A 26,799-nucleotide genomic window follows, 5' to 3' on the forward strand; every position below is an offset into this window, starting at 1 on the left:
GCAATACATGCAAGCACTAAACGCGTGCCAAACTTGTCCTGTGCACCCTCCCCCGACCCCTGCAAAGTGCCCACATAAGCAAAGCACACAGGCGCACCCCCAGGTATTCTAGTAGACATGTACTTTATTGACTGTAAATTGACTACAATAATTTCCTACATTTCACTTGGTGCAAATAAAGAACTCAAAGGTACCTGTGCCACCCAACGACTGTCCATGCACGTGTTTTGTGAGGAGGAGTGGTGTGAACTGGCTCATCCCCACAGGATGCCAGGATACTGGACGCAGTATGCAGACATGGTCCACATGGAGCAGGCTTTCAGTTACGAACAGGTGATCCTGGAGACTCTTCCTGCAGGCAGGTGTGCAGGCATGGGGTATCAGGCCCTGCTCTTCTGTGGCCCACTTCTTCCTTTAAACACATAATACTTGAACCCTGAAGCAGGAAGCCAGGACTTAGGGGCCCCAGTTCCTGCCCTGCCATTAAGAGTGTTGGGGGCGGCAGCTGGAGCCAGGCAGGCAGCCCTTGGAGCACCTCGGAGCTTGCCCACCAGGTAGGTGGGCAACCACTGGACTGCACTGTTCCTACTGGCAATGCAGCGAGGGGCCACAACTGTATTTAATAGGTCTGCGAGGCAAATGAAACTCTTCTGCATCACTGTGACTGTCAGCTGACTCGGGCAACCAGAAGCTACAAGAAATTGAGGCACCAATCCTTTGTCATGTCATCCTTAGCCAAGTTCTGTCCTGCAGCTGCTGGGATGAGCCCTGAGACAACACTGGGAGTGTGGCCTGCAGTTCATGGGGGAGCTGTCCCTGCCAGGGCGGCTCAAGCGGAGGTGCAGTCCACGACCTCTCGCTCATGCTGACTTGTGCCTTAGGGCTGTGGGCATACCACTCCCAAGTTGTGCACTGCTCTTCAGCTGCTGAACAGGCACAGGCCCACTGGCCTGGGTACCCCTTTTGTGATGTACATGTCTGTCTCAACCCCTTTGTCCCTCAAATGACTTCGTGATAAAACCTGATCACAGCTCCTCCGATGCCAGACACCTGAGAGTACACGCTTGGTATGTCAGAGGTGCCCCTGCAGATGCTCGTCCTGCATACCTTGGCCAAGGCCGCAGACCTTGTGGCAGCTAGCTGTCGTACCAGTCCAGGAAGAGGAGGGAGAAGGAGCACATCACCAGGAAGAAGAGGATCCACACTCGGAAACCAGCGTTGTTTTTAATGGCCTGGGCGGGGCGAGAGCACAGGACCTCAGGACTGGGGTTCAGAGCCCTGCAGTGCCCTACTGTTCCCATGCGTTCCTGCTCAGCAGGGACTGGGTGCTGCTCGGTCACCTTGGATGGGTGGCTTAATTATGAAGTAAAGTCAACAAATGTGGTGAATCCCACAGAAGACAAGGGGATTGTCCTTTCCAATCCTGCTTTGGCCTGGCAGTACAGCCCATTCACCCAAAAAACACGACACCCAGGAATCACATTTGTCTCCGGGTTCAAGGTACACAGCAGTCTCAATCCTAGCTCGTGTTCCCCAGTCAGTAGGTGACTCAGTGTCAGCCCTGTAACAACCTGACCCTAAGGACAGCTCAGAAAACAATGTCCACTCAATAGCAAGCACCTGGAAGGTCATCCCCAAATAGCAACCAGGCACTGCCCACTCCCTGACGCTCACCCCTCCATTCAAGAAGTTACCTAGCCACTCCTGGTCCACCTCACCTCAGACTGCTGCTTTGGAGGGTGGGAGCCACTGTCTTGACAACGAGCTAGAGTCAGCCAGTGGGGCTCATGAACACGTGGCTTGCTGGCACTAACCATGGTTGGCCCCAAAGCCCCTGCATAGCCTTGCCCAGATCACACCCAGGGGACCCAAGAGCACCCACCTCTCGTATGTCCTCATTGCCCTCCTTGATGTTTTCAGTTGCTCCTACCACTAACTGGTGAATGCTATCAATCTCGGCTTCCTGTGGAAGGAAAGGGTGTCGGGTAAATATAGCCACCGCCTCCTCCCACGAGCAGACATTGTGCTGGAAACAGCAGCCTCCGCTTGCCAACGGACAGAGACTTTACTTGTTGGCCCATGAATCTTCATGGCATCCTGAACTTTATGAAAGCTGGCACCCAGCTTTGTGAAAGGGAAACTTGGAGCTCTGAGGTAACTGAGCCCGAGTCATCCAGCAAGCCAGTGGCAGGGCTGGGATAAGACTCACCTTGCTGGACCCCAGAGCTGGTGCTGCTCCCCACCTTCCGTCTCTCCCAAGCCACTTGCTGATAACAAGGACAGAAACCTAAGAGCTGCTGTTTGTGGAACGGCACTACATGCCAGGGGGGGGGGGCATTCCCTTCAATCCCTCATTTATTCTTTCCAAGGTCCAGAGAAATGAGCTTCAAAACTCAGGTGCTTCTAAATAAACCCTCTGGCTCCAAAAAAAGTGCTTTATGTCTTCCCCTCAGCTCTATCAGGCAGGCTGAAACTCAAATGGGATGTGATACTTGTAGGAAGTGTTCCCTCCAAACACCTGGAAAACTCAGTAGTAAGGGACCCTGGTCTCATGTGAACACTGCTCCTGCACCCACCACTGGCAGAGGGGACCATGCCTGCTAGCCTTTTGAGCAGTGGTGTCAGTTTGTCTCCCTTGCCAGGGTGGCGAGTGTGTGCTGGCATGGGTTGTGCAGAAGCCACAGCTGCAGGCTTTGGCCACCTGATTCCCTGTGATGGCCATTACACAAAAGCATAAGGGCCAGTATTGCTCTGTAGCTGTGCCTTTTAGGAGGAGCTACCTGAACCTCACCTCCGTTCCTATGAGGGACTTGTTATAGGTAAGCAGCAACACGATGTAAGAGAAGACGAATGCAGTGTCCTAGGTCTCCAAGACCTGAGCCACCAAGGCAAGGCTCAGGCTGGAGCTCCATCTGCTACCTCCCCAGGCAGAGCGCAGGAAGGAGCTGGGGGAAGCAGGACAGCAGCTCTCCTCTTGTTAAGAGTAACCCATCTGGCTCAGGGCTCTGAGGCAGCCACTGATAAGGGAGGGTCACTGCATTCCCAGCAAGGGGGCTCCTCAGTAGCTGGGCTGAGTACAGGAGCCTGAGAAGGAGCGCAGACCTCACCTCTTCTGCATCCGGGCCAACCTCATTGCCTCCCACTGTGCCTAAGACACACTCCAGGAATATTCCCTTTGCCGGTGGCTAACAGCCATGCCCAGAAAATAGGACACAACCCAGATTTGTGGTGGCTAACTCTGGAAATAATGTCAGTCACCACTTACTAAGAGCCTGTGATGGACCAGGTGTGTCAGGCACTTGAGTGAGGCAAGTGACATCAGCCCCATCTTACAGGCAAGGACAGGACCTGGGAGAAACAGTCCCTGCCACACATGTGTGGCAAGCTGGGCAAGCTCTTCCAGGAACGGGCTGGTGTGCTCTGCGAAGCTGAAGTGATGGCCATGGAAGTGAGGTCACCGCAGAGGGAGGCTTCCATCCCGGCACCGCACACAGACCGAGCAGACCCTGTAAGGAGCTACTCAAAGGGCAACTCCTGTGACCCTGGACTTCCAAAGTGGGATTAGATCCAGTTTACCTCCTTCATAATGATCTGACTGTGGCTGTGTTAGCCCAGTCTAACACGCCAGAGCAAACAGATTTTGTCTTTCAAACCCATAGTCTGTGGGTGCTAAAACCCAAAAGGGAAAATTCATTGGACTTTAAAAATTTTGCCAGTAACTGGCTGGAAAAAGTTTGGAATGGTAGATATGGCATGAAACTTCCTGTAAGAAAACAATCCTATTCCCACAAGAATACTCCTGAGGGTGTGGGCCCGGCATTTTGAGAGGGCCATGTCTGAGCTCCTGTAACACTGGTGACAGAAATATCTATGCCCTATCAGGCACTGTGTGGGTGCCTCTGAAACTTATGGCAACCCTGCAGGTCACCTCATTTGATGGACAGGGAATTGCAGTGCAGGGGAGCTCCCCAGCTCACCCCAGGGCAGCTACAGCCAGAAGTTGTCTGACAACTAGGTCTGGTCTGCCTTCTCCCATGTACCATGTGCTCCAGGAGACAGTCACTTGGTCCTGAGAGGCTGCTGTGGGGCCACCAGGATTTTACTCAAAGAGCTCTGGGTGCCCATGGCTTACAGCAGCCAATGCTGTAACAGATGCCGGGCTCGGATACCTGTGGGAGGTGCTCCCAGGGCTCAGTGCATTTCTTTTCTAAGCTAAAACTGAGAACTGCCATGTTCTGTTTTTTGTTTACCTGTTGCAAAACCTTTTCCGTGAATATCTCTTGGAGTCTGGAGATTTCAACCACTCTCCCTTCGATTTGCCTTCAGAGAAACAAGAATCCATAGGTTACATATGAATTCTCAGCACTTGGTAATTCCATACATTTCTAAAGAAACCATCTTTGCTAGGTGAAAGAAAGAAAAGGACAGGCCTTGTCAAGTGGGGAAGAGGAGATGGCATTTGGTCCAGTACACTGGACTCAACTGTGTAAACTGTCCCTCAGTCCTGAAGGTGGGCATGTGAAGTGCCCCCTACATTCTGGGCTAGTTCTTGGGGACTGGGGAGTGTGGAGTTATGCCTTAGACACAAAACACAAAGTCTCTGGTAAGCTTGGTGTCTGGCTTGGCCACCTAGTCACATGTGCTGTGTACTCATGTCAGAATGTTTTGAGGACCCAACTTAAAAAAGGTGTTTCCCACTCAAGCCAGCTCCCTCTTGTAGGAAAAAAAACTCCAACTCGCTTTGAAAACATCCTACCTGGGTTTGGCAAGTAAGTGCCAGACTCGAGCCATCTGTGAGCCCCTTCCCTGTTCTGCAGCAGCATAGGTGCCTATGTGTGTCTAGAGGGAGCCGCACCTCCCTCCAGTCCAGGGAAGCAGGTGTTAGATTGGGAGAAGAATCAGGAGGTGGGACCAGGGCTGGGATGAAGTGCGAGGCTGGGCAGAGGCAGGCCCTGGGGGCCAACACCTTGCACTGAGGAAGTCTGCACCTAGTGTGGGTCCCACCCGAGGGCTCTATTTTGAGGGTGTGCCTACAAGGCAACAAGGCCACGCAGACTCAGGCTTCACTGTTCTGCACTCTCTACACATGCCCATGGCAACTGAGGCCTGGGTGCTCTCACTGAAGGGCCAAGGAAGGCGTGTGCTTGGCCACTAGGAGACAGACCTCTGCGAGGGAGAGGTCCTTCAGGGGCCTCATGTCATTTTAGAATGACTGCATGTAAACAGCCTTATGCTGCAGCTGGTGTCATGCATTCAGGGTGACCTGCAGCCACTATCTGCTCTTCTCTGGATGGGGTAGCATCTGGGAGCCTGGTGGCAGAGGCAGTCAGTCACCTCCCACAGGCCCAAGACCCTGTCACCATTGTCAGGTAGGCTGCATGTAAGCAGCTCCAGGGCCAATGTGGAAGCCTGGGCACCAAAACAAATAAACTTCCAAGTTCTTGGAAAGGTGGCACACAGACCCTCGGCTCCCACAAGAACCACATACATACCTTACTTCATCAAATAAGTTGTTCATTTCCCCAATTAACCGCTGATTTTCTTGTTCAAACTGTGAGGAGACAAACACTCATGATGACATCCTGCTGAGCTGAGGTGACTGCAACCTGTGCTGCCTCCTCCCTGCCCAGTCCCTCCTCCCAGCACGGTGCCACACCAGGCTGCCAGAGGACTGTGAGCTCCAGTGTGAAAAACACCCCTGCTTTGGGAAGCAAGTGACACACACCCGAAAGAGCTGCTGTGTGGGCTGTGGCTCAGCATCTCCATCCCATCATCCGAACTCCAAGTACACAGCTGGCATGTCAGACTGCACAGGCACTCGTGGGCTGCCCTGTAACCATACCCATCTCCAGCTTCCCAGGCTCCACAACCACCCCAAACCTGGTACCCACAGCCTGCTGCCTGTCTCAGGTAGCAGTATTTTTGAAGGGAGATAGCTCTGGAGTGGGGAGGATTGGGGAAGGAGGAGAGAAGCAAGGGGGAGAGGCTGACCTGGGCCATCTGACTTCTGGCTATGCTCAACAGAGCAGAGGCCCATGAGCCTGAAGAGCCATATGTCCCAGGGCTCAGGCTGGAAGGGAGGGTCACAGGAACACCTAGGGACACTGGGAGTACCTCTCAAAGCAGAGTTAACTCAGCAGAACTAGCAGCTTCTCTCCTGGTCATTCTTTAAAACTTGTAATTGGCCAAAGGAAAGGAGGTGAACATGTGAGGGGCACCAGAGTGCGCTGTCGGGTTCCTGGAGGCTGAGCCATGGGTCCCTGGGCCCACTTCTCCAGCAGACCTGTCCTGACTCCAAGTTATTTCTCATTTTTCTATCCTTGGCTGAACATTTGTTTGCAAATACCATAGGACACTGATTATGTTCTGCCTTGTCGGAGAAGATGCACAATTTTGGGCATGTCTGAAGCTCCCCAGGGACTATGACCTAACGGAGGGCAGGAAGCATGTGAACCCACCTTTGAAAAAGCATTCCAGTTGTTCGTTCTTTTACATTGTTAAAGCTGCCACCAAATCCACAAATGTTAGATTCTGGGGCTCTGTGCCTGGCACTGAGCAGGATTGCAGGGCACACCTGGAGGTGAGGCCCTCAGTCTCCCAGACTCCAGAATCCACCAGGACCTGGTTCATGGCTAGCCTGGTGAGCTGTCTGCAGCCTGCTCCCATCTGCCTTCTACTCCCTGGTCAAATGCCATTCACAGCAAACTGCTCCCGGCTGGCCCCGTCCCTCCACCTTAAAGGGCAGGTCTCACTGTTCTCCATGATCTGGCCACTGCCCACCTCTGTATTGCAGTTTGCACGGGGCACGAGCGACACATCACATCTCCTGCCTTTCTCTGTATGGGGTAGCTCTGTGTGGCCAGGGAGCCCCAAAGGGTCCTTCAAAACCTCACACAGGCACCTCTTCTGTGGTCCAACACGTCATGGCTGGCCGAGCCTCTTTCCCTGCAGCTCCTCTATGCTGTCTGGGGCCAGGAGGGCTGTCTTTCTCCTCTGGAGCCTAAAGCCTGAGCCCTGTGTTGGGCCTCTTAGTCCTGCACCTCAGTGAAACACAGGGAGGCCCCTGCTCCACCTCTGACCTGCCAGGTCAGGAAATGGGTGGGTTGGCAATGCTTTTGGAAGGGAGGAAGTGTGGGGCAGTCCCCTGAAGAGCCGCCTCACCACAGCAGGCCGCCTTACTGGCTGTTGGTAGGTGCTATTTAGGTCCCTTTTAATTAGACATCAGAGAGTAAAAATTTCACTTCTGACTTTGAAAGTATGAGCTCTGTTAACTGTCAACTCGCAGTGACTTGAGAGTCCAGTATTTAAGGAAAACATGTAATTACTTCAGCTTGCAGGCGCTTATTTACTTTGACTTAATTCTCTCAGGTGTCACTCAGGATTTTGGGGGAAGGCATTTTCTTTGAAATTTTCTAACGATAAAATATGGCTCTGCCCTTTTAAATCCACAGTCCTTTTATGCTTTGAAACTGTTCCTTAATAAAATTAACTAGTGGTCTGAGGTGATTTATTACTGGAATGTTCCCTGGGAACAAAGCCTGTTTGTTTCCTCCCAAGCCCAGAGCATGTGGCACAGGCTGCCCTTCCCAAACCCCTCAGAAGCGGCCACTGCTGAAAGCTTCATAGCAGCCTCAGCTCGGCCAGGCCTGGGAGCACATTCTGGCTCTCATTCCCTGTGACCCCATGGGTTCTCAATGCTACCTGAGCAAGAGGAACAGATGCCTCTGAGGTGACAGGGCTGAAGGGAGGTCTGCCGAAGACCAGGATCTTCTGGTGGAAAGCAGCTCCATTCAGAGAGCAGGTCACAATGAAAGAAGCTTTCAAAAAGCCTGCTCCTCACAAACAGGTACAAGGTCATCATTACCAGGTGGGCAGGCTCAGGCCAGGTAATAGCCAGGTGCTATTACATCAGTCCCCCGCACAAGGCTTCAGGGTAGTTTTCAGTGCTATCTGCATGGCACACCTGTATGACTCACCTCCAGCTGGGGGCAGGGGCCAGGTGAATGTGGAAGCCAGTCCTATGGTCTCATGGGAACGCTTAGGTGACCCTGGGCCAGCCACTGGCTTCTGGGTGCCTACCAGCTTCTTTGTGGATAGGTGGTGAGTGCTACACTCCCCTGCCTGCTCCTGTTACCTGTCCAGGGTCAATAGCTGTGGAATTCCAGCTCCTTCACCTTCCAAGCTATATGACCCTGGACAGGTAACTGAATCTCCTCTGAACCTCAGTCTTTGTCAAAATGGAGAGAATGGTGGTACTTGAGCAGCAGGGCCATCAGGAGGAAAACGAGTTAAACCAAAGTGAGTAGTTTACCACAGTGCAAGGCACACCGTAAGCTCTCAGGAAGCGTAACCACGGGAGGCAGATTCTAGACGTGCACGGTGAGGGGCTAGACACTTCAAAGCCCCTCCACCTGTCTGGTCTCAAGTTCTAGAGGCTGCTATGGCCCTTTCACTCAGGCACTGGGAAACATGCACACATACACCCTCTTCTACTGTCCCTCTCCGACCATGTGGCCATGTCCTCTCTCCACACAAGTGGGGACTTCGCCAGTGCAGTGCTGAATGAAAGGCCCAGTCAGCACCACAGGCAGGCTGTGTATATGCCCCAGAAGACGAATTTGGCTACAGTCTCAGGAATACTTATTTCAGTATGAAAGTAAATAAAAGGAGGACGAGAGGCCTAAATGGGTTGTGGGGACAAGTAAGGCCCTCCAGCAGGAGACAGTGGCAGCTGCTGTTCTGGGCTCCTGCCAGGGCCCGCCTGCTCCAGACTGTTCAGGTCTCTTAGTCAAACGTGCTTTCCTCCAGCCAGACCCCCTTCCCACCTCTGCCTTCTAAGTAGTGAGGCAGCATTCCGCTTCAGGGTCTAGGGAGCTAGGCGACCTTGGGCAGATGGCCTAGGCTCTCTGTAAGACAGGGCTAGCAATACCCCCTCTCTCATGTGGCTGCATAAATTCACCTGGAACATGTGCACACAGCAGCACCTGGCACTGTGACAGCCACTGCGTTTCGCTCAGGGCCGGCCAGCCCTCTCAGCAGGGCTCTGCTGAAGGGGTTCTAATCTGGCTTCAAGTCCACAGCTCCACACTGTGGATATATCATTATAGAAATCCTTTTCTAATCTAATCCTTGTCACTATAGTTTTAAAAAGATAAATCTCTTCTTCAAAGGCTTTGGGTATAAAATGAGGCTTGAGAAGAATCTGCATGGAAAAGAGCAAGAGTAGCCAAGTGAGTGCGCTGGGCCTCCTAGATGGCTGTCTGGCCCCTCTGCTCAGAGGCTCACGGCCAGGATGTTTCTCTATGACAAGCCCTTCAACATGTCCCACTCTGCGACCCTCTCCTTAATGCTCCTTGGTGCCACTCTGAGCCTGGAGCCGGCCTGGGGTCTGTGAGCTGTACAACTCCTATGTCCCTGATGCATGAACGGAGCCTGGCCATGCATGGCAAGCCCTGCCAGCTGGCTGCCTGGGGTTTCATGGGACAACACAGGCGACACTCACTAGGGACACTTCTCATGTATATCAATAAATGTAGGTGGTTTTGCTTGAGTTAAATGACAAAGAAGGAGGACTTCTTGATATAACATTAGAAAACAATTTAGTTCCACTCAGCCTGACCACAGAACACCTGCTAACTAACAAGCTTTTGTATACCTGTATCAAGAGGCAGAAATGAAAATGCACAGTGCAAATCATACAAACCGTTCTGCAACATGTAACCACTGCTCCTCTGAGTGAAATAATGAATTATTTTAATATAGTATTGGGTTTAATTCATTCTTTTACCCTGAGGAAAAACTCTGAAAGAGTGACTATGAATTATGACCAGTTTGCTGCACCACTTTCCAATTTAGAAACCAACAGTAATGCATGGCTTTCTCTTCATTTTCAGAGTTAAGTTTTTTGATAGGATTTGAGTTAGTCACACTGTAAAAAATGGTACTTAGCTACGAGTCCCAATGAGACAGACGTTACTTAGACCTTAGCCTATCTCAGGAGCACTGCCTATCCACTTATAGTGACACAAACGTTACCAAGTCCTGGTGGCTTTAGTCACTGATGCCATGACACTGAAACACTCAGGGCTAGTGGGAAGGGTCCCAGGCCACGTGTTTAGTTGATGACTCAGGACAGAAAGGAGTGGAAGGAGGAACTCCCAGTCACAAGGGAGGAAGGGCCATGCTGCCCTGGGTGTGCGGCACACGCGGAGCCTGAGTAACATGCCTCTGTCTTCCCACGTGTATCTGATGTGAGGCGGGTGTGTGCTGAGCCGAGGCTCAGTGCCTGCTCCTGCCATAGGCTCTTCCAGGTGCCACTGCACCCTGCACTTGCCACGATGCTATGGGGTATCCACTCTGATTGGGCTGAAGGCTGATTTTCTTCCCCAGATTACAAGATTGCAAGTGACAGGGGGGGATTCCTAATAGACCCTGTCATCAGAGCCCACGTTCTCTTGTCTCTGTGGGACTGTGGCATCAGGTGAGGGCAGATGGCCTCACTGCCAGCCTTCCTTGTATCCTTCCACACAGCCAGACGCAGCACACCCCCGGGGGCTTTCCCACCCATGCTGCTCACTGCTGCCTACGGGGCCAACGCAAAGTCCTCTCACAGCCAACTATGTGTACCTGGCTCTTTCCTTCACAAAGAACAGCGGTGTGTGCAAAGACAGTCCAGCCCAGAACTTACAGCCACCCGAACAATGTGTTCTTTCTTAATGAAGAGCCAGGGCTGCACACCTTTGTCTCCAGGAAAGGGATGTGGTAAGAGCATGATGTCTGGGGGAACACATCTCATCATTTCCACTAATTAAATCATTTTATGTAAATTGATGAAAAACTACGAGATTTTAAGAAACTTTGCCATTGTTTATCTATAAGAAGGGAACGTACCCCCGTGCCAACTCCTCACCGCAGCCTGCCTCCAATGCAGTGTTCCAGGGTGACACCCGGGGTTCCTCCTCCTTTCTCCCATGTATGCTGTTTCTAGAGAACCTCCTCCAATCCTCCCTTCACACTCCAGCCCTAAGATGTCTACAGCCTGTGCCCTGATCCCTCGGTGCACCAGAGCACCCCCTCCCTGTCCACAGGCAGCCTGAACTTTTCTGATGTGAAACCCATCAACTCCCTGTCGGCCCACTGTCTGTGTCCCCTTTCTCCTGATTGTCTTTGTGAGAAAGTTCAGGCTCCTCCTTCCTCTCTCGTGCCCCACAATCACTAAGGTGTCTGTCTCCATTCTCTCCCTTCAGTGCTGCTCCCTGGAGCCCCCATGCCAGCTCACATGCATGCGCTGCCTCAGTGAGTCCTCGCTGCAGTAGTCTCTAGCCACCTCTACACCTTGCATGCCACAAGGCTCCCAGGGCACGTGTCCTACTGGATGCGGTGAGTTAGGCATGTAAAGAAAGTCAGAGGGTAGACTCTGGACCTCTAGTGTTGCTGGAGAGGAAGATGGGAGTCTCATGGCCTCAAGGCGTCTGGGCTACTTCCTTAGCTCACAATTATTTCTGTCTGTACAGGTCAAAGACAGCTGCTTATAACTGCAAAGAAAGTAGCTCAGGCAAGCCCCGGGAAGGTCACTGTTAACGATCACTGGGATCAGTTTCATTCTTCCAAGGTGAGGTGGATAAGAGTGTATCAGTCCACACCTGTATGAAAGGTGCTCCAACTCAACTGAGGTCCAGCTGTCCCATATCCAAGTGTTCAAGAGGCAGACACGGACTGGCCATCCCCTGGGTCTCAGCATGTCGGGGGCCCCAGGGGCTGTATGGACTCCTCTGGCAGCCACCCACGGCACTCTGCTGTGCTAGCCGTGTGCGGCCCCATGCACCTAGGCCACAGAACCCACCAGGGACACAGTACAGAGAGCGCCAGGTTTGGAGGTGAAACTTACGGCCCAGAGCTTAGCTCTGCTGCTCTGCTGGCCGTGACCCTGGGCAGGGCTCAGGAGCTCTCGTGCCTCCTTTTCTTCATCTGTATTATAGTGGCCATTCCTACTTCATTGATCATAGTGAAGACTGAACGAGACAATGTGTGAAAGGCCTGGCAGATGGGCATTCACAGATATGAATAATAACTTTACACGAGAAGACAGCATGCCAGTAGTTACTACTGAGGAGCCTGTTTTACCTGTTAGAACAGACCATGGCTTTTACACTGTGCTCAATAGAGTCACTTATGTGTCAACAAATGATTCCCAAGATGCTGCCTGCGTGGCACCTGCATGTGGAGAGGAGGGGAAATAAAGTAGAGCACTGGGATGGGGCTGGGAGCCAGGCCAGGGAGGCTCTCTGAAGAGATAACCTCGGAGACCTCAGACATGACAGGAGTGAGAGAAAAGGGCCTTCAGGTGGAGCAACCTGTGGGGTCCAGGCTGGGTGGAGGCCCGGCCATCCTCGCTGGACAGGCTTTGGCTGCACTGCTCCTCCTCTGCACAGAGGCTAGAAATCCAGACTTACTCCCTACTTGTTAGGGCACTTTGGGAAGACCCTTCCGAATTTTTGCCAAAGGCAGGAGGAGAAGGTGACACCCCACCACCTCTTCATGCCACTATCAAGAGCACTAAGAGGAAAATAGACACTAGAAAGCTCAGAAATCATGAAGGGGCTCTGACTGGCAGGCCCTGCTACTGGAGCATGCTGTGTGGGAACTGTGTTCTCCAAGCTGGACAAGGACACTATGACATCAGGGCAACTCCAGGAAGCAGCTGCTAGCACAGGGAGAGGAGCTGCAGGCAGACAGTGCTGAGGATGAGCTGCAGAGCACTGGCCCAACCTCTTAGTGTCCTTCTAAACCCACCCAGAGATGACAAAGGAGAGCAGCCAGCCACAGGGGAACGGTAACCACACGGAGGTGATCTCAGCAATGAGGTGCTACTTAGCTTTCCCCTCATTACCATAGCATCAGACACTTCAACAATTACAAAGTGCCATTGTGGCAATTACAAAAGACCCATTTAATCTAAAGATGATTTTAATGCTGGTGAAAAAACATCTATTATTAGTGAAGTTATCCCAAGGCAATTTCTTTTTTAATTATGCTATTGCAAATTTAAAACACATGAAAAGCATATCAGGAATTAGGAAATCAAGTGGGAATGTATAAAATATATATTTATATTTTTAAAACTTTGGTACAAATATCAGGGAAGGGCATTTAAGATGGCTACTACTCAATGAAATGGTCTTAGGATAACTCATTAAAAATAAATAATGAGGCAGAGAATGGCATTACCATTTGTATTTCTTCTGGGGATAATTCATCTTCACCTTTGCCATCTCCCCAGGTTCCTAATTCAGGCTGTGCTTCGGTCAAAATCTTTTCTGTTAAAAAAGCAAAACAAAATAACAAAAAAATGAAAATAGAAGGCCAAATAAATAGTCATTTTAGCATAGCATCACTCAGGATACAGGTGTGTTACAAACAAGAGACTGAATGTTTTTTTGCAGCTCTGTCTCTATTTATCCGTTGGTCAATATGCAGCAATATTTAGGCCTTAAATTGTGTGGACGTGTGCATGTGTATATGTGTGAGGGTGGGGCAGATAGGGACAGTTTCAATATTGCACTGAATTCAACAGTGGCTGCAGACTAAATGGACATTCTTCAGAACCAGTTTTTTTTTTTAAGTACATTTCATTTTACAACACACTCTCACGCTAACATCCTCCCTCCACTTTTAAAAGGTTACAACATATGAATGCTTTCACTGGGAAAATAAAATATATATATATGAAATTCTGTTCCCCCATCTCATTCCTTTTCTTGAGAGTCACTGCTTTGATGTAGCCTCCTTGACTTTATCCAAGCATATTCACATATAGATATGCAATTCCTTGAATATCTCCCACACCCAGAAATAATACAGTCTTGTGAGTGCAGTGGCTCATTCTTCACAGATATCAATGATAACATACTGTCCTCAAACTTGCTTTTCAGATTTATCAATCTACCTTGGAGATCATTTTGCATCAGTTCAAATAGCTTGACTTCATTCTTTAAACTGCTGCTTAATATTCCATTGTAAGGATACAAGGTTTTCTTTGGTTTGGTTTTGGTTGTTGTTTGTTTTTGAAGTACTGGAGAAGGAATCCAGGGCCTTTCACATGCTAGGCAAATGATCTACCACTCAGCTACACCCCTATCCCTTTTTATTTTGAAACAGGGTCTCACTAAATTGCCCAGGCTGGCCTCCTACTTGAGATCCTCCTACCTCAACCTCTTGAGTAGCTGGGGTTACAGGCATAGGTGTCTGACCGGATACAGTTTAGGTCACTGTAACTCCACTAGTAAACCTTCAGTTAGGTCAGTGTTCACTAGTCTAATACTGTATGCCCCTGTGGAGTATTTCTGCAAGACGGGTGCCTGGCCACGGAACTGCTGAACAGAAGGGTGTGCAGAGTTTAATCTAGAGAACTTTTTGATCATGGTTGGTCAAGTGATGGCTCCTTGATGAAGTTTATTGAGAAGGCAGGCTCCTAGAAAGGCCTTCTCTCAGCACAATGCTGGAGAGATCTGCATGGGTTGTACCCAGGGCTTGAGGACAGCAGCGAAAGGGCAGGGACTACTCCTCCAGGAGGACTGTAACAAAGTCTCTGCCTCCAAAGGTGCCTGTGTGAATCTCAGCAGTACCTCTGAGCTTGCCATCAACTCAAAAGACAATACCATTTCTTTTCCCTTTCTTCCTCAACCTCAGTAAATTTCCTGTAGTTGATCTCAGTCCTAGGAGATGAGCACAAGTCCAGGGTCTTCTGACATGAAAAGGACTCATGACAGCAGCAGGCTGGAGATAGCAGACCAGGCATGAAAGATGTGATTGTCACTGGAAAGAAATCTTCACAAAAATCCTCCACTTCCAACACAACAGTGCAGGAAAACCATTTTCACCACAACTGTCATCACAGGAAAAATATATTTATAAGGCCTGGCTGAACGCATCCTTACAAACCAAGCTACCATTTCACTGAGATGACATCCTTTGGGCAGGGGAGTTGCACTTTCCATCCATCCTACTCCATCCCTAAGAGCTTGCTGTCTCCTGTCTGTTTTCATTACGGTGCCCATTTCAATTTTTTTAAACACATAAACCTTGTTCATGTCTGAACCAAGCAGTCTAGGTCTTTATAGCACTTTCGATTCCGTGGCCATCTGAAGCCTTGTCCTGAACCCTGTAGCTCACTGCATGCTGCACCCAAAGTGGTGTCGAGTTCAGATGCTTGGTCTAGTGTTCAAGGCCTTCTGTGCTTTGGCCCAGCCCACAGTTAACTCCCATTACTTTTGGGTTCTCCTCATCCCTTCTTTCTCTCGGATGCATCCAGGCCAATGGCTGCAAACTGCCTATTTCTCAGGAACCCCCCACCCCCACCCCAGCTCTAAGCTCTCCCTGCTCACTCCAACACGTACTCTGTACATCCAAAGGGCATCTTAGAAGGCCTGCAGGGCACTGTATTGATTCCTTCCCACTCTCCTGAGCCTTAGTGCCAAACCCCACCTCTAGCTGTGCTCGCCTCAGGCAACAAGGCCACCATTCCCTGTCCACCGTCTACCTATTGCTCCAACCCCAAGCCTGCAGGCTGTTCACCCCCGCCTGTTCTCATCCTTCACATCTCATATTCCACTTACCAGATAAGCTCAGGCTCCGAAATGCAGCAAGTGCTTCTCTCACCCCTCTACCATGGCCTCCCCAAAGGCCTACGCTACCTTGTGCCTGGGCTGTTGCAAGATTCCTGGCCCATCTGTCTGCCTCTGTGCTAGTCCCTCACAGCAGTCTCAGGGCTTTTAGGACCTAACCCAGACCACATCATGCTCTAGCTTCAAACCCACCAGTGGCTTCTTACCGTGCTTCAATTCAAAGCCTAATTTTGCCACAAAACACAGTCTTCTGCCCAGCACTGCTTCTCTGCACCCTTGGGGACATCTTCGATGCTACCTGCTCTTGCACTCTCCCATAGTCCTAGCAGGTGTGAGCTGGTTCTTTACTGGGACTGTCATTTGCATTTCCCTGATTACTAAGGATGCGGAGCACCTCTTCATGTGCTTACTGGCCATCTGGTATTTCTTTTAAGAAACTTAAGATCTTTCGCTGATTTTTAACTAGTTTGTCTTTGTAGTACTGAGTTGTAAAGAGTTCTTTCTATATTCTAGATACAAGCACCTTATCAGATATATAATTTGCAAACACTTCTTCCCATTCTGTGGGTTGTCTTCACTTTTTTGATGAGGTCCTTTGAAGCATGAAAGTTTTTAGCCCCAGTGACTACCACTAATCTCCCCACATCCCTGAAAGGTGGGTACTATCATCCCCATTTTAAAAATGGGCAAACTGATGCTCCGAGTGCTGTCAGTGCTGGAGCTGGGCTCCAGACACCTTCAAAGGGGCACTCTTCATATGCCCTCTGTCTCCAACATGCTAGTCAGTGCTCTCCTGAAGGCCAAGAGAGCTGGGTTAGACAGGAGAAGGCCTCGTGCCTACATGGACTTTAACCATGAAGAGCAGCATTCTTTCACTCTGACCACTTATTTCCTACCCTGCAGAGGCAACTGATTCCTCTCCACAGTAAGGAAGAGCAACTGGGTTCCAGAGAGAGACTCATGCATGTGTGCAGTTTTCCAAGCCATATTTGCTGAAGCCTCCTGTGGGTTGAGTCTGGCTCCAGTACTGGGGGTACAGGAATGAGCAAGACGTAGACACTCCTGCACTTGTGGGACTTCTGGTTAGCAGGGAAGACAGGTAATAAGAAAACAGAGAGGACTACTGGGAGGAGGGGAGGGACAGTCAGACAGGAAGTACCAGAAGGAGGAAGTCCTTCCTTCTCTTCCTACTAACCTTCACTCCTTGTGAATCCAGCCTGTCTCAAGGGATCAAGACTGTCTACACTCCATCCCTGACCTCTAGACTTGTGAACCCAGTTTCTTACTCAACATCTCCCCTAGGAATCTCACATCCACATGTGCCACCCACGTTCCTGACCAAGCTTGCTCTTCCATCGTCCTCCACAGCTCAGTGAAGGGCAGCTCTTTCCTTCCAGGTGCCTAAGACACAGTGGCTCTTTTGGTGCCTCCTCATGCCCCACACCCAGAAGGCAAACTCTGTGACTCTATTTCAGAAGACATCCGGCATTCTACCACTGCTGCCGTGCTTGGTGCAGTCCGCCCCTGCCTTGCTGCTGGTGGCTCTAGAAGCCTCCCAGCCACTCGTTTCTGTCCTTGCTTCCTAACATTCCATTCCAACAGGATGACCAGAGGGATCCTGCTGAGACGTAGTCAAGTGAGACAGTCCTCTGGGCAGATCTGCTCATAGCTTCCTGTCTTACTCAGTAAAGGCACAGTCTCCCTGTGGCCTACAGGCCCCCAGGACCAAGTTCCCAGCACCTTCCCAGTCCATGCCCCTCTGCTCTCTCCCCATCTCCAGCCCTGGGTGCTCAGCAGCCACACAAGACACACTCGTGTCCTGGGCCTCTGCCTGCAACAATCCTCCCAGGGGCCACAGGGTTTTAATTCCTCAGGTCTTAACTGAAATATCAAGGTCTGCACCTCTGGGACAAGCCACGGCACACACCTGTCTCCACAGCACACACCATAACTGAGAGCAGCTAGCATCTGCTTCCCACTGGGCTGAAGGAGAGGTGCTGATTTTCTGCTCCTTGCCGTATCCCTAACAGCCACACTGCTCACTCCCATGCCCCTAGACCCATGAATGAATTGGCACCTGGCACAAGATACAGCTTGGGCCTGGGGCCCAGCAGAGCAGATGGGCTCCAGTTCTGCATAGGAGATTCGGAGCCCCAAGTCTGCACTGGCTTTCCCACTCTCATCTGGCATTTCCTGAATACATGCATGAATTGAGCAGATGTGGATGCTGTGTGGACTGAGTGAATTTAGTAATGACGCATGTACACATTATCTTCTGAGAAGCCCATGATTTCGTGGGTGATGGTAGGGTGGGTAGGAACAGGAAGTACACTGAGCCCCTGCCTGTGGAGTCAGGGCAGCTGTCACCAGGAATGGGCTCAGGTTTGCAAACAGCATGGCCCACATCGAAGCCGGTGCTGTCCTTCTTGGTGCTGGACTGTGCATGGGTTACGTAATCTCACTCAACTCATTTTCTCACATATGAAACACTGACAATAACACACGCCTCACAAGGCCCAGTATACATCACATCTTTAACATGCCCAGTATGTGCCTGGTACCAGTGGAGGGCTCCATAAATGCTCATCTCCTTGCCAGTCCCTCCTGAAAGCTGTTCTGAACTTTAGAAAGGAACTGTGGCATGGGCCAGGCTTAGGAAGCCACGGTGTGTAGTGAATGCTCTTGCTTGTGAGAAGCAAGGGATAAATGAGATGGAGAGACAGGAGGCAGCCTGAGTAACAGGACTTTTCAGAAAACAGAACTGTGCATGAATTCTGCAGCTGCCAGTTGTAAGTCACCCATCCTGGACAAGTCACCCAGGTTTTGTGAGTCTTTGTGAGCCTTTCAGGGGGTTTCTCTGAAAAAAGAGAGGCTCGTGGAACGTACCTGCAGGGGGCTGCTGTGAGGGTGACAACCACGCCTGTGAGCACGCGGGCCTGAGCCCCACACCCCAAGACAGACCACAACAGAGGAAGCAAAGGTGCCCAGCTTCTCCTGGCCCCAGTGCGTCCCTGGCTGCGAGTCACGTAGTATGGAAACCTCTATGCTACGTGCACTAACAGGTGTCCTCTGCATTGGGTGCACACAGAATGAAGATGTCCATGACAATAGGATATAAAGACTAAAAAGTCATGGGGTACCTGGTATCCACAGCGACAGGCAGCACATAAACCCACTCTTGCACCTTGTCCTGCTGGCTTGACCGGCTACGAAAGCCACCGAGATCACACGCTCGCCCTGGCAGGACTGGCAGGATGGTGCCGAGAGCACAGGGTTCTGCCTGGAGGGTAGCACTGCCTCCCTCGGCCCTTCAGCAGAGCCCAATCCCCGGGCAGTATACAGCTCAAGCAGGCCCTTTCATCTGGATCCCAGCTCCCAGGTGACTGGACGGCTCTTCTCAGCCAACTGTGGACAGACAAAACCACGGCCACCTCCCGCCAGCCTTGGCTCAAGCAACCACACACGCAGCTGGCAGGGGCTGGGCTGCTGCTTCTGTCCTCCTCTGCACTCTGGCCAGCACTGTGAGGAAGGAATGCAGGGCAAGGCTTGAACTTTAACTCATACCTGGATGCTCTTCAGTGGCAAGTGTTTCTTCAGAGTCTTTTGAAGGATTCTGTGAAACTTTCTCAGAGGATGTGGATTCTCTTGTCTTTGTACTTGGCTCAGGTTCCAGCTTAGATCTAAAACCAAACAATTGTTTGCTGTAAAACCTATGCTACTCTTTTTGACAACAGAGGAGAGTCACTGCCTCATGGACCAGTGGCTACCTGGACACACCTCCACAGGGCACCTGAAAAGAGGTATAGGCATTGCTGCCTCAGGCAGGGGCTGTGCACCCTCTGTGTCCCCAGCCACAGCACGGGAACAGCATCAGTAGAATGCTGCAGTCTGAAATGCCCCCGATGGACACCACACTTAGTGAATGGGCAGTGAAGGCCCTACCTTCAACAAACCCAAAGCTGGATATTCATTAATCCACTAGTTTTACACTAATTCAAAAGTCTTGCTGAATATGTGTGTGTGTGTACATATATACACAGTAGACACATAATTTTGACCCGTATTATATACCCACATATAAGTAATACTTAGTTTAACTATAAAAGCATAAGTCTTTAATACCTCCGAGGTGGAACCATCTCTGCACTTCCTTCCTGAACTTCTTCCCACAAGGGGTCCCCTTTTCCACCCAGGGGGTGTAGCTACACCTATTCAGAGAGGCCCTCCCTGCTACCCAAGGACCCTGCCACTCCTCTGCACCTGCTTGCTTCCTCCGCAGCAGTGATGGGTCTGTCATGCACTGTCTTTTATCTGTCGTCTGTGAGAGCAGCTCTTTGCCTTCATGAGTCATGTTTGCTGCTTAGCCCTGGCATTCAGTGCTTGCTGATGGTCTAGATAAGGGTTCCCCAAAGGCCTATGTGTCGAAGGCCTAGTCCCCAGCCCATAGCACCTTTAAAGGTGAGTCCTAGTGGGAAGTACTCAGGTCACTGATATGCACTTGAAGGGGATATTGGGACCTTGGCCCCTTCCTGTTTGTCTTCACTTCCAGGCTGCCATGAAGTGAACAGACCGCCTTTGCCACCCCAGGCCCAATGCAAGAGGGCTAAGTGACCAATACCTCTGAAACCATGAGCCAAAATAGACATTTTCTTCTTTTAAGTTGGTTATCTTAAGTATTTTGTCACAGTAATGGAAAACTGATAGTGTTCAGTAAGTATACACTGAATAAATGGATGCTTTACAAATACCAGTAAACGGCTAATGAGAGAGAAAAACTTTGCTTCCTTTGCTGAGAAGAAGCTTTTTAGTTTGAATCCATCCCATTTACTGATTCTCGATTTTACTTCTTATGCTTTACTACGGTGACACAGCCATATCAAACAACAGGCCCCTTTATGAAACAACAGGCCTTGTAACAGCTTTATATGACACTGTGAAAATCCCAGGCAGAGTGCTAGGAGGGTCTGTGATAAAATCCATGTTGCCAGGCAGGCTGTAAGTAAGGGAACAATGGAAACATGTGAGAGTGACTTATTAATGCCAGCTAATGTTTACTGGGGGCTGATTATATACTGGCCATTTTTCTAATAAGCACTTACATGGATAAATGTATTCAATTCCAAAACAATCGAAAGAAGGCACTAGTAGTAATGACCTTTTTATAAAGAAGGAAACCGAGGCCTGAGGAAATTTGGACACTCATAAGGGTCATACAACACACGGCTGGTTTGGGACAGGACCTTAGGGACCTAGCTCTGGAGTCCACACTATGTCAATTCAACGAGGAAAAGAACGTCTGTTTAACAAACATTGATGGAATGAGTAGATATTTATAAAGAATAAATAAACTCCAACCCCATTTCACTCCATCAAAAAGTTAATCTGACATACACAGTAGACCTAAACAAACCACCAAGTCAAAAAGACTCTAGAAGAAAACATAAAAGAATATTTTAGTGACCTTTGGACAGAGAAAGCAAAAATTTCAAAAATCTGGCTTTCTCAAAATCATGTTTCTATTCATCCAAGATATGATTAGGAAAATAAAGAGACAAACCACAGAACAGGAAAAATTATTTGTAGCACGTATCTGACCAAGGAATTGTATATACAATAGATAAAGAACTCCTATACAAACCAACAAAAGGACAGATAATTCAACAAGAAATGGGCAACATATTGCTAGACATAGGGCATGTCTATTATTCCCAGTGACTCAGGAAGCTAAGGCAGGGGGATTGCAAGTTTGAGGCCAGCCCCAGCAACTTAGGGAGATACTCAAAGTTTAAAAACAAACAAGACTGGGGATGTGGTTCAGTGGTAAAGCACACGTGGGTTCAATTCCCACTACTACAAAACCAAACCAAAATAAAACAAAAAAAAAAAAACCAAGAAGAAAAAGAAAAAAGGGGGAGGCAAGTGGGTAAGATACTTGAATAGATGCTTCAGGAAAAAATATACAAATGGTCGATAACACACGAAAAGGTGGGACAATGAGAAACCCCCAAGCACTCACTGGGACAGCTTAGGAAACAATCAGCCCCTGATCGTAGTGGGGACCTGAAATGTATGTAAGCACACACTGCTAGAAGGTATGTAAAACAGTGTTACTATTTTGAAAAACTTACGGCAATTTCTTACTAAGTTTAAGAAACATCTCCACCATGGCAGAGCAACCCACACTTAGGTATTCATCCCAAAGAAATGAAAAGAGGTATCCACATGAAGGTCTGCAAATGCATGCTCACAACAGCCTTAGTCAAGAAATGGAAGCAACCTGAAGTTGCCTACGTGAGACCCGACAAGCCAGCTGTGGTACACGCCTGCGATGCAGCACCACTGGCAGCGAAGAGGGAGTTCCTGACAAGGGCAGCAGGGACAGACCTAAAAGATGCAGTACGCAAAGAGACCACACAAACAGCTCCAAAGACGAATCTATTTAAGAATAAACATTCCACATTTGATTTTGTATATAATTATAAAATTTAACATTTGCTACTTAACAATTTACCTCAAATATTGCTAAAGATAATTTAGCAACCTGACACATTAGCCAATTTTGAAACTAGCTTAAAATAAGACATGTATCAACCAGAATTTTCAGGTTTTTTTACAGTTACTAAATGACAAATGGCCTAACCGTTCCTAGCCTGTTTTCCCATCTATAAAATGGGGCTGTGAGGGTATCTTTCCTGTCGAATTCCTTGTTTATTTGCAAGTGCTTCCTTAGCACAGCCAACAGCCACAGTACGAGCTATTACTGCAACTGTTCTGTGGTTGCAGCTGCCATCATTACTGTGGAAGAAGAAATGGCAGTGGTTTGGTAAAGAAAATTTCTTCTGAAGTAATACGCGTCCAGCACACATGGCCACCGGCAAGGTGCAGGCCATCAGAGGAAAAGAAGTGATGAAATCCATTCATGACTCAGAGCTGAGAAGTGGGTGCACTGAGTGATCTGCACAAGTGACTCAGCAGGGTCTTCCAGCGCTGGCGCACTCGCGGCAGATTCCTCGGCTGGCACACCAGCAGAAGGTCAGGAGGAGTCTTGACAGACTGGCAGGGGAGAGGCGTAGGCAGCCTTTTCCTTGGCCCCGGTGCTCAGCAGATGACCTGCTGCCTTGCAGACTGCCTTGGTCATCAGGTTCCTCCAGCAGTTCCACAGACCCCCACATCTGGAGGCTGGATCCTTAAGCCATTGGCAGAGAAAGACAGATTTAGAAGAGGGTCTGGAGAAAACAGAGGGCTTGGTCCTAGCCTGCCATTTATCTGCTGCGTGACCTTGCTTCAATCCTCTCGCTCTGAGTTTTCTTCATCTGTAAAACTGAGAAAACGCCACCCTCCTCAAAGGGATGTGGCGAAGATGAAATGAGAAGGGGCCTAGCGTGGAGCCCGGTCCGCAGCAGGCGCATTCCTGGGCCGCCTCTTGAACTGTCAGCCTCCTTCCCTCATTGGTGAAGTGTCTCACTGAGGCTTTCTCACTCTCAACTCCTGACGGTGAGAGACCTGCTTTTTCCACTTTCACATTGGCCATTCAGAGTGGATGCAAAGACTAACACAGATTCCAAAGGTGCCATGCAAAATATAAAGGCTTTATAAACTCTTACTACTACTATTTTAGAGCACAGAAATTATTGGGAGCTTCACAGGGTAGGTGTCAATTAGATAAGATCTTGAAAAGGTTAAGATTTTGCCAGGCATAGGGGAGAAAGGATCTTCTAGGCATAGAGAATCTAGGTCGAGCTTCTGGGTCACAGGATGGCATTTAACTTTGGATAATTATATGGCTCTTTATAGTACAGACAGAATAACTTCATATTTGCATTAGCCACGTATGAGAGTTCCAGTTGCTCCGTGCCCTCCCCTTCATATATCATTTTAAATTCATTCATTCTAATGTATGAAATGGTATTTTGTGGTTTTTAAAAAATTCACTATGAAACAACTATATGCAGCAAGGAGGTATCGTACAAAGAACCCTTTTTCCTGAACCATCAGGGAGTAGGTTGCCAAACTGATGCTTCTTTACTTCTGGCTATTTTTCCCCCAGTACTGGGAACCGAACCCATGGGTGTATTACCACTGTATTACCATTCCTTTTTTCCCCCTTCTCTTTTTATTTAAAAGTTTTATTGGTTCTTTTTAGTTATATGTAACAGTAGAATCCATTTTGATAAAATTATACAAGCATGGTCCCCATTTCTTTTTTTTCTTTCTTTTTTTAAATTTTGAGACAGAGTCTTAAGTAGTCCAGGCTGGTCTTGAACTTGAGATCCTCCTGACTTAGCCTCCTGAGTCACTGGGATTATAGGCATGTACCACTGAATTACCTTTGACTATTGAATGTATTCTTTGATATAACCAGAGTACAGCCATCAAAATCAGAAAAGGCATATCAATACATGACTTCCATCTTTTCCTTATACCCCGGTTCATTTCTGACCAACTCAATAATCTCCTTTATAACAAAGGATCCAGTTCAGAATCACATGTCATTTCTCTTCAATCTCCTTCATTTGAACAGTTCCTTCAGTGTCTCTTGAGTCCATGATTTTGACACATAATAATATGCCAGTTATTCAGCAAGATGTCTCTGAATTTGAGTGTGATGTTTCCTGGTGACAGGAGTCAGGCTGGGCAGACATCACAAGCGCTGCTGAAACCTCACGGCAGCCCATCAGGCGGTGTGCTCTCACTATGCCCACTGATCAAGGTGGCAATTGCCGGGCACCCCACCACAAAAATTAATCTTTTCCCCTTTGTAATTAACAAGCATTGAGGGGAGGGTGCTTTCACATTATATATTTCAAACTTTTAATTAATTAATTATTCATATTCCAATGGACCCATGATGTCTTATTTCATGAAATATTTTGTACTCTGCTGTCACTTCTTTTGGCTCTGGTGATCTCCAAGTGGGCCAGGAGAAACCCTTTTACACTTTAGACATGTCCCTATCACTAGAGTCCTTCCTTGCTTTCTGATACAATCAAAAGTTCCAGGCTCATTTTGTGCTCTCCCTGCCCCAGCCTAAGAACCAGTCATTTCTGCAAGAAGGGTGGTTTCTTGACACTGAAACTCAGAAACCAAGATCTGCTTTTTGCTACTGGGGTGTCACTGCATCCAGGCCCTCCCAGGGGACAGAATCAAAAGACACATGCATGCATTTTCATATATATGCATACATACATGCCCACAACCACATTCATTTCCATGCTGCCTGTGGAAATAAGATACTATGAGTTCACACTAGTACCTTTCCTTCTGTCCCATGACTACAGGCCTCATTCTGGCTTCTTCTCTTTCATTTCTATAGCGAGAAACCTGCCTATCCTCCTCTATTTCTTCCTTGATCAACCCCTTACAGGCACTCACCCTCATCCTGCTGCCCGCCACTCCTCCTGGTGGGGATGCACCACAGCTCTTGTTGGGGCTCTGACTGCTGTGTTGACCGTGCTGCTCAGCTTGACCTTCCACTGGGAAACCTCAGCTGCCCACACTGCACCCCTCTTACCCCACCTCACTTCATGGCTCCAGAATTGAACTGTCTTGAAAGGGGAAGGGCATAACTGACTTTTGAATGAAGGTTCCTTTAATATCTGCCATCTCTGTATCCAGAGGATGGCAATGTACCAGTTTTCAATTTAAATGAATGAAAGCCTGCAGTGCAGTGGACTGAGACAAAGGGGAGTGCCTTTTTCTTTTTTAACTGATAAAAACAGATTCTAATTATACACAGAGTATCTACTGAGATCCTCAGGGAAATTACAAATTAACTAGTTGAAAGAAATTTGAAAACAGCCATTTTAAGAGTTCTCGGGAGGATCAGCATCTACCCCATTCTGATGGACACTGACCTGGCTAGGCCCACCCCTGCCCAGCAGGCTTCCAGGTCCCACCTTGAGGACCTTAGGATTCTGTTTAAAATTTTAAAAGAACAAAAAGAGACATAAAAGGGGAGGTGTAGGGAGGGAGGGAGAGAGATTTTGGGGCTTTAAAATAAGAAAACATGGGAGAAATTCTTTGCAAACCTTAAATAAGGCCCATATAAATCTTAGAGAGAAATGGCTCTTTTTCCAGATTTAAGGACTGCTCTTATGCTGTTTTCCTGTCCCCAACAAAGGCTCTGGGTGGAAGAGTGTTTTCGGTCTGTCACAGGATCGTCTGCAGCACCCAACATGGCTTCCAGGCAAAGGGCGATGGCTCCTGCTGCCTGGACCAAGTTGTCCCTCACACAGCAAAGGCGCAATGGGCCACAGATAGGACCAGTCACACACTGCTCACGATGGCCTGTCATGGGACAAGCACAGAAAACAAGAGCAAGCACCTGCAGCCCTCTGACTTTGCCCTCCAATCATTTGTTTCACGTCATTAAGCAGACTACACATCAGCTCAAGTGTCATCTGCCTGCTGGGTTAGTCACTTGTGGCATAACCTCAGAACCTGTCACATGCTGTAGAACACACACCGCGTCCACAATAGACAGCGAAATACTGAAGCAAAGAAATGGTTCTGAGGGACTCTGCTCTGAGCCAAGTCTACACAGACTTTCTGTAAAGAGCTACAGGGTGAATATTTTGGACTCTGTAGATTATATGTAGTGTCTGTCTCATAGCCTTTCTTCTTATTATTTTACCTTTAAAAAATATAAAAACACTTTCAGTTGGAGGGCTGTACAAACAAAGCCAAGGTCTAGATTGGCCCATAGGCAGTAGTTTGTTGATCTCTCTTCTAGGCAATGATTAAGGCCCTGTTATAGAGTAAACAGTGCAACATTTCTGTCATGGGTCTGCTGTCACAGGGCAAAGCTTCTTTTTGTTCTTTCTTCATCTTGATCACTGCCACTATCATCATCCCCAATTACTGGCAAAACTTATGCGCTCTTACGAAGTATAGGGCCCTGGGTTAGAGGTGATGGATACAAAGAGGTAAAAGATGCAATCCTCTCCTTACCAGTCTTAGAATCCGGAAGGGGTGAGAGGGCTAAATTATAATATAAAGTGCCTTCTTCAATTACCAGGTAAGTACTGTGATATTATGTACTATAAAAGGAGGAGAAGAAATGAAATGCAGTAGAATGTTGATCTTTTGTATCAATATTAGGAAGCAATTAATAATAACTCAAGATGTCCTGCCTGGCCATGGATCAACACAGCCTTTTCCAAGGCGCACTGGCCAG

General features: G+C 48.8%; 1 protein-coding gene across 6 annotated transcripts in view; it reads right to left on the bottom strand.

Annotated features, from left to right (window-relative positions):
* Positions 1 to 26,799, bottom strand: part of Stx18 (syntaxin 18) — a 130,178-nt gene that overhangs the window by 17,702 nt on the left and 85,677 nt on the right. For 3 of the 6 annotated variants that reach the window (XM_046423454.2, XM_046423458.2, XM_046423459.2), the window contains exons 6-12: positions 19,188 to 19,303; positions 13,228 to 13,316; positions 5,493 to 5,551; positions 4,251 to 4,320; positions 1,883 to 1,963; positions 1,108 to 1,232; positions 107 to 412 (exon numbers count right to left, since the gene is read on the bottom strand). In XM_046423454.2, coding sequence (XP_046279410.1) covers positions 1,137 to 1,232; positions 1,883 to 1,963; positions 4,251 to 4,320; positions 5,493 to 5,551; positions 13,228 to 13,316; positions 19,188 to 19,303 — 511 coding nt within the window. In that variant the 3' untranslated portion in view covers positions 107 to 412; positions 1,108 to 1,136. The other 3 variants (XM_046423455.2, XM_046423457.2, XM_046423456.2) reach the window with 3 other exon arrangements.

Source organism: Marmota monax, unplaced genomic scaffold, assembly GCF_021218885.2.
Source record: "Marmota monax isolate L192 unplaced genomic scaffold, Marmota_monax_Labrador192_F-V1.1 WCK01_AAM20220418_F8-fsc00009, whole genome shotgun sequence".
Lineage (NCBI taxonomy): Eukaryota > Metazoa > Chordata > Mammalia > Rodentia > Sciuridae > Marmota > Marmota monax.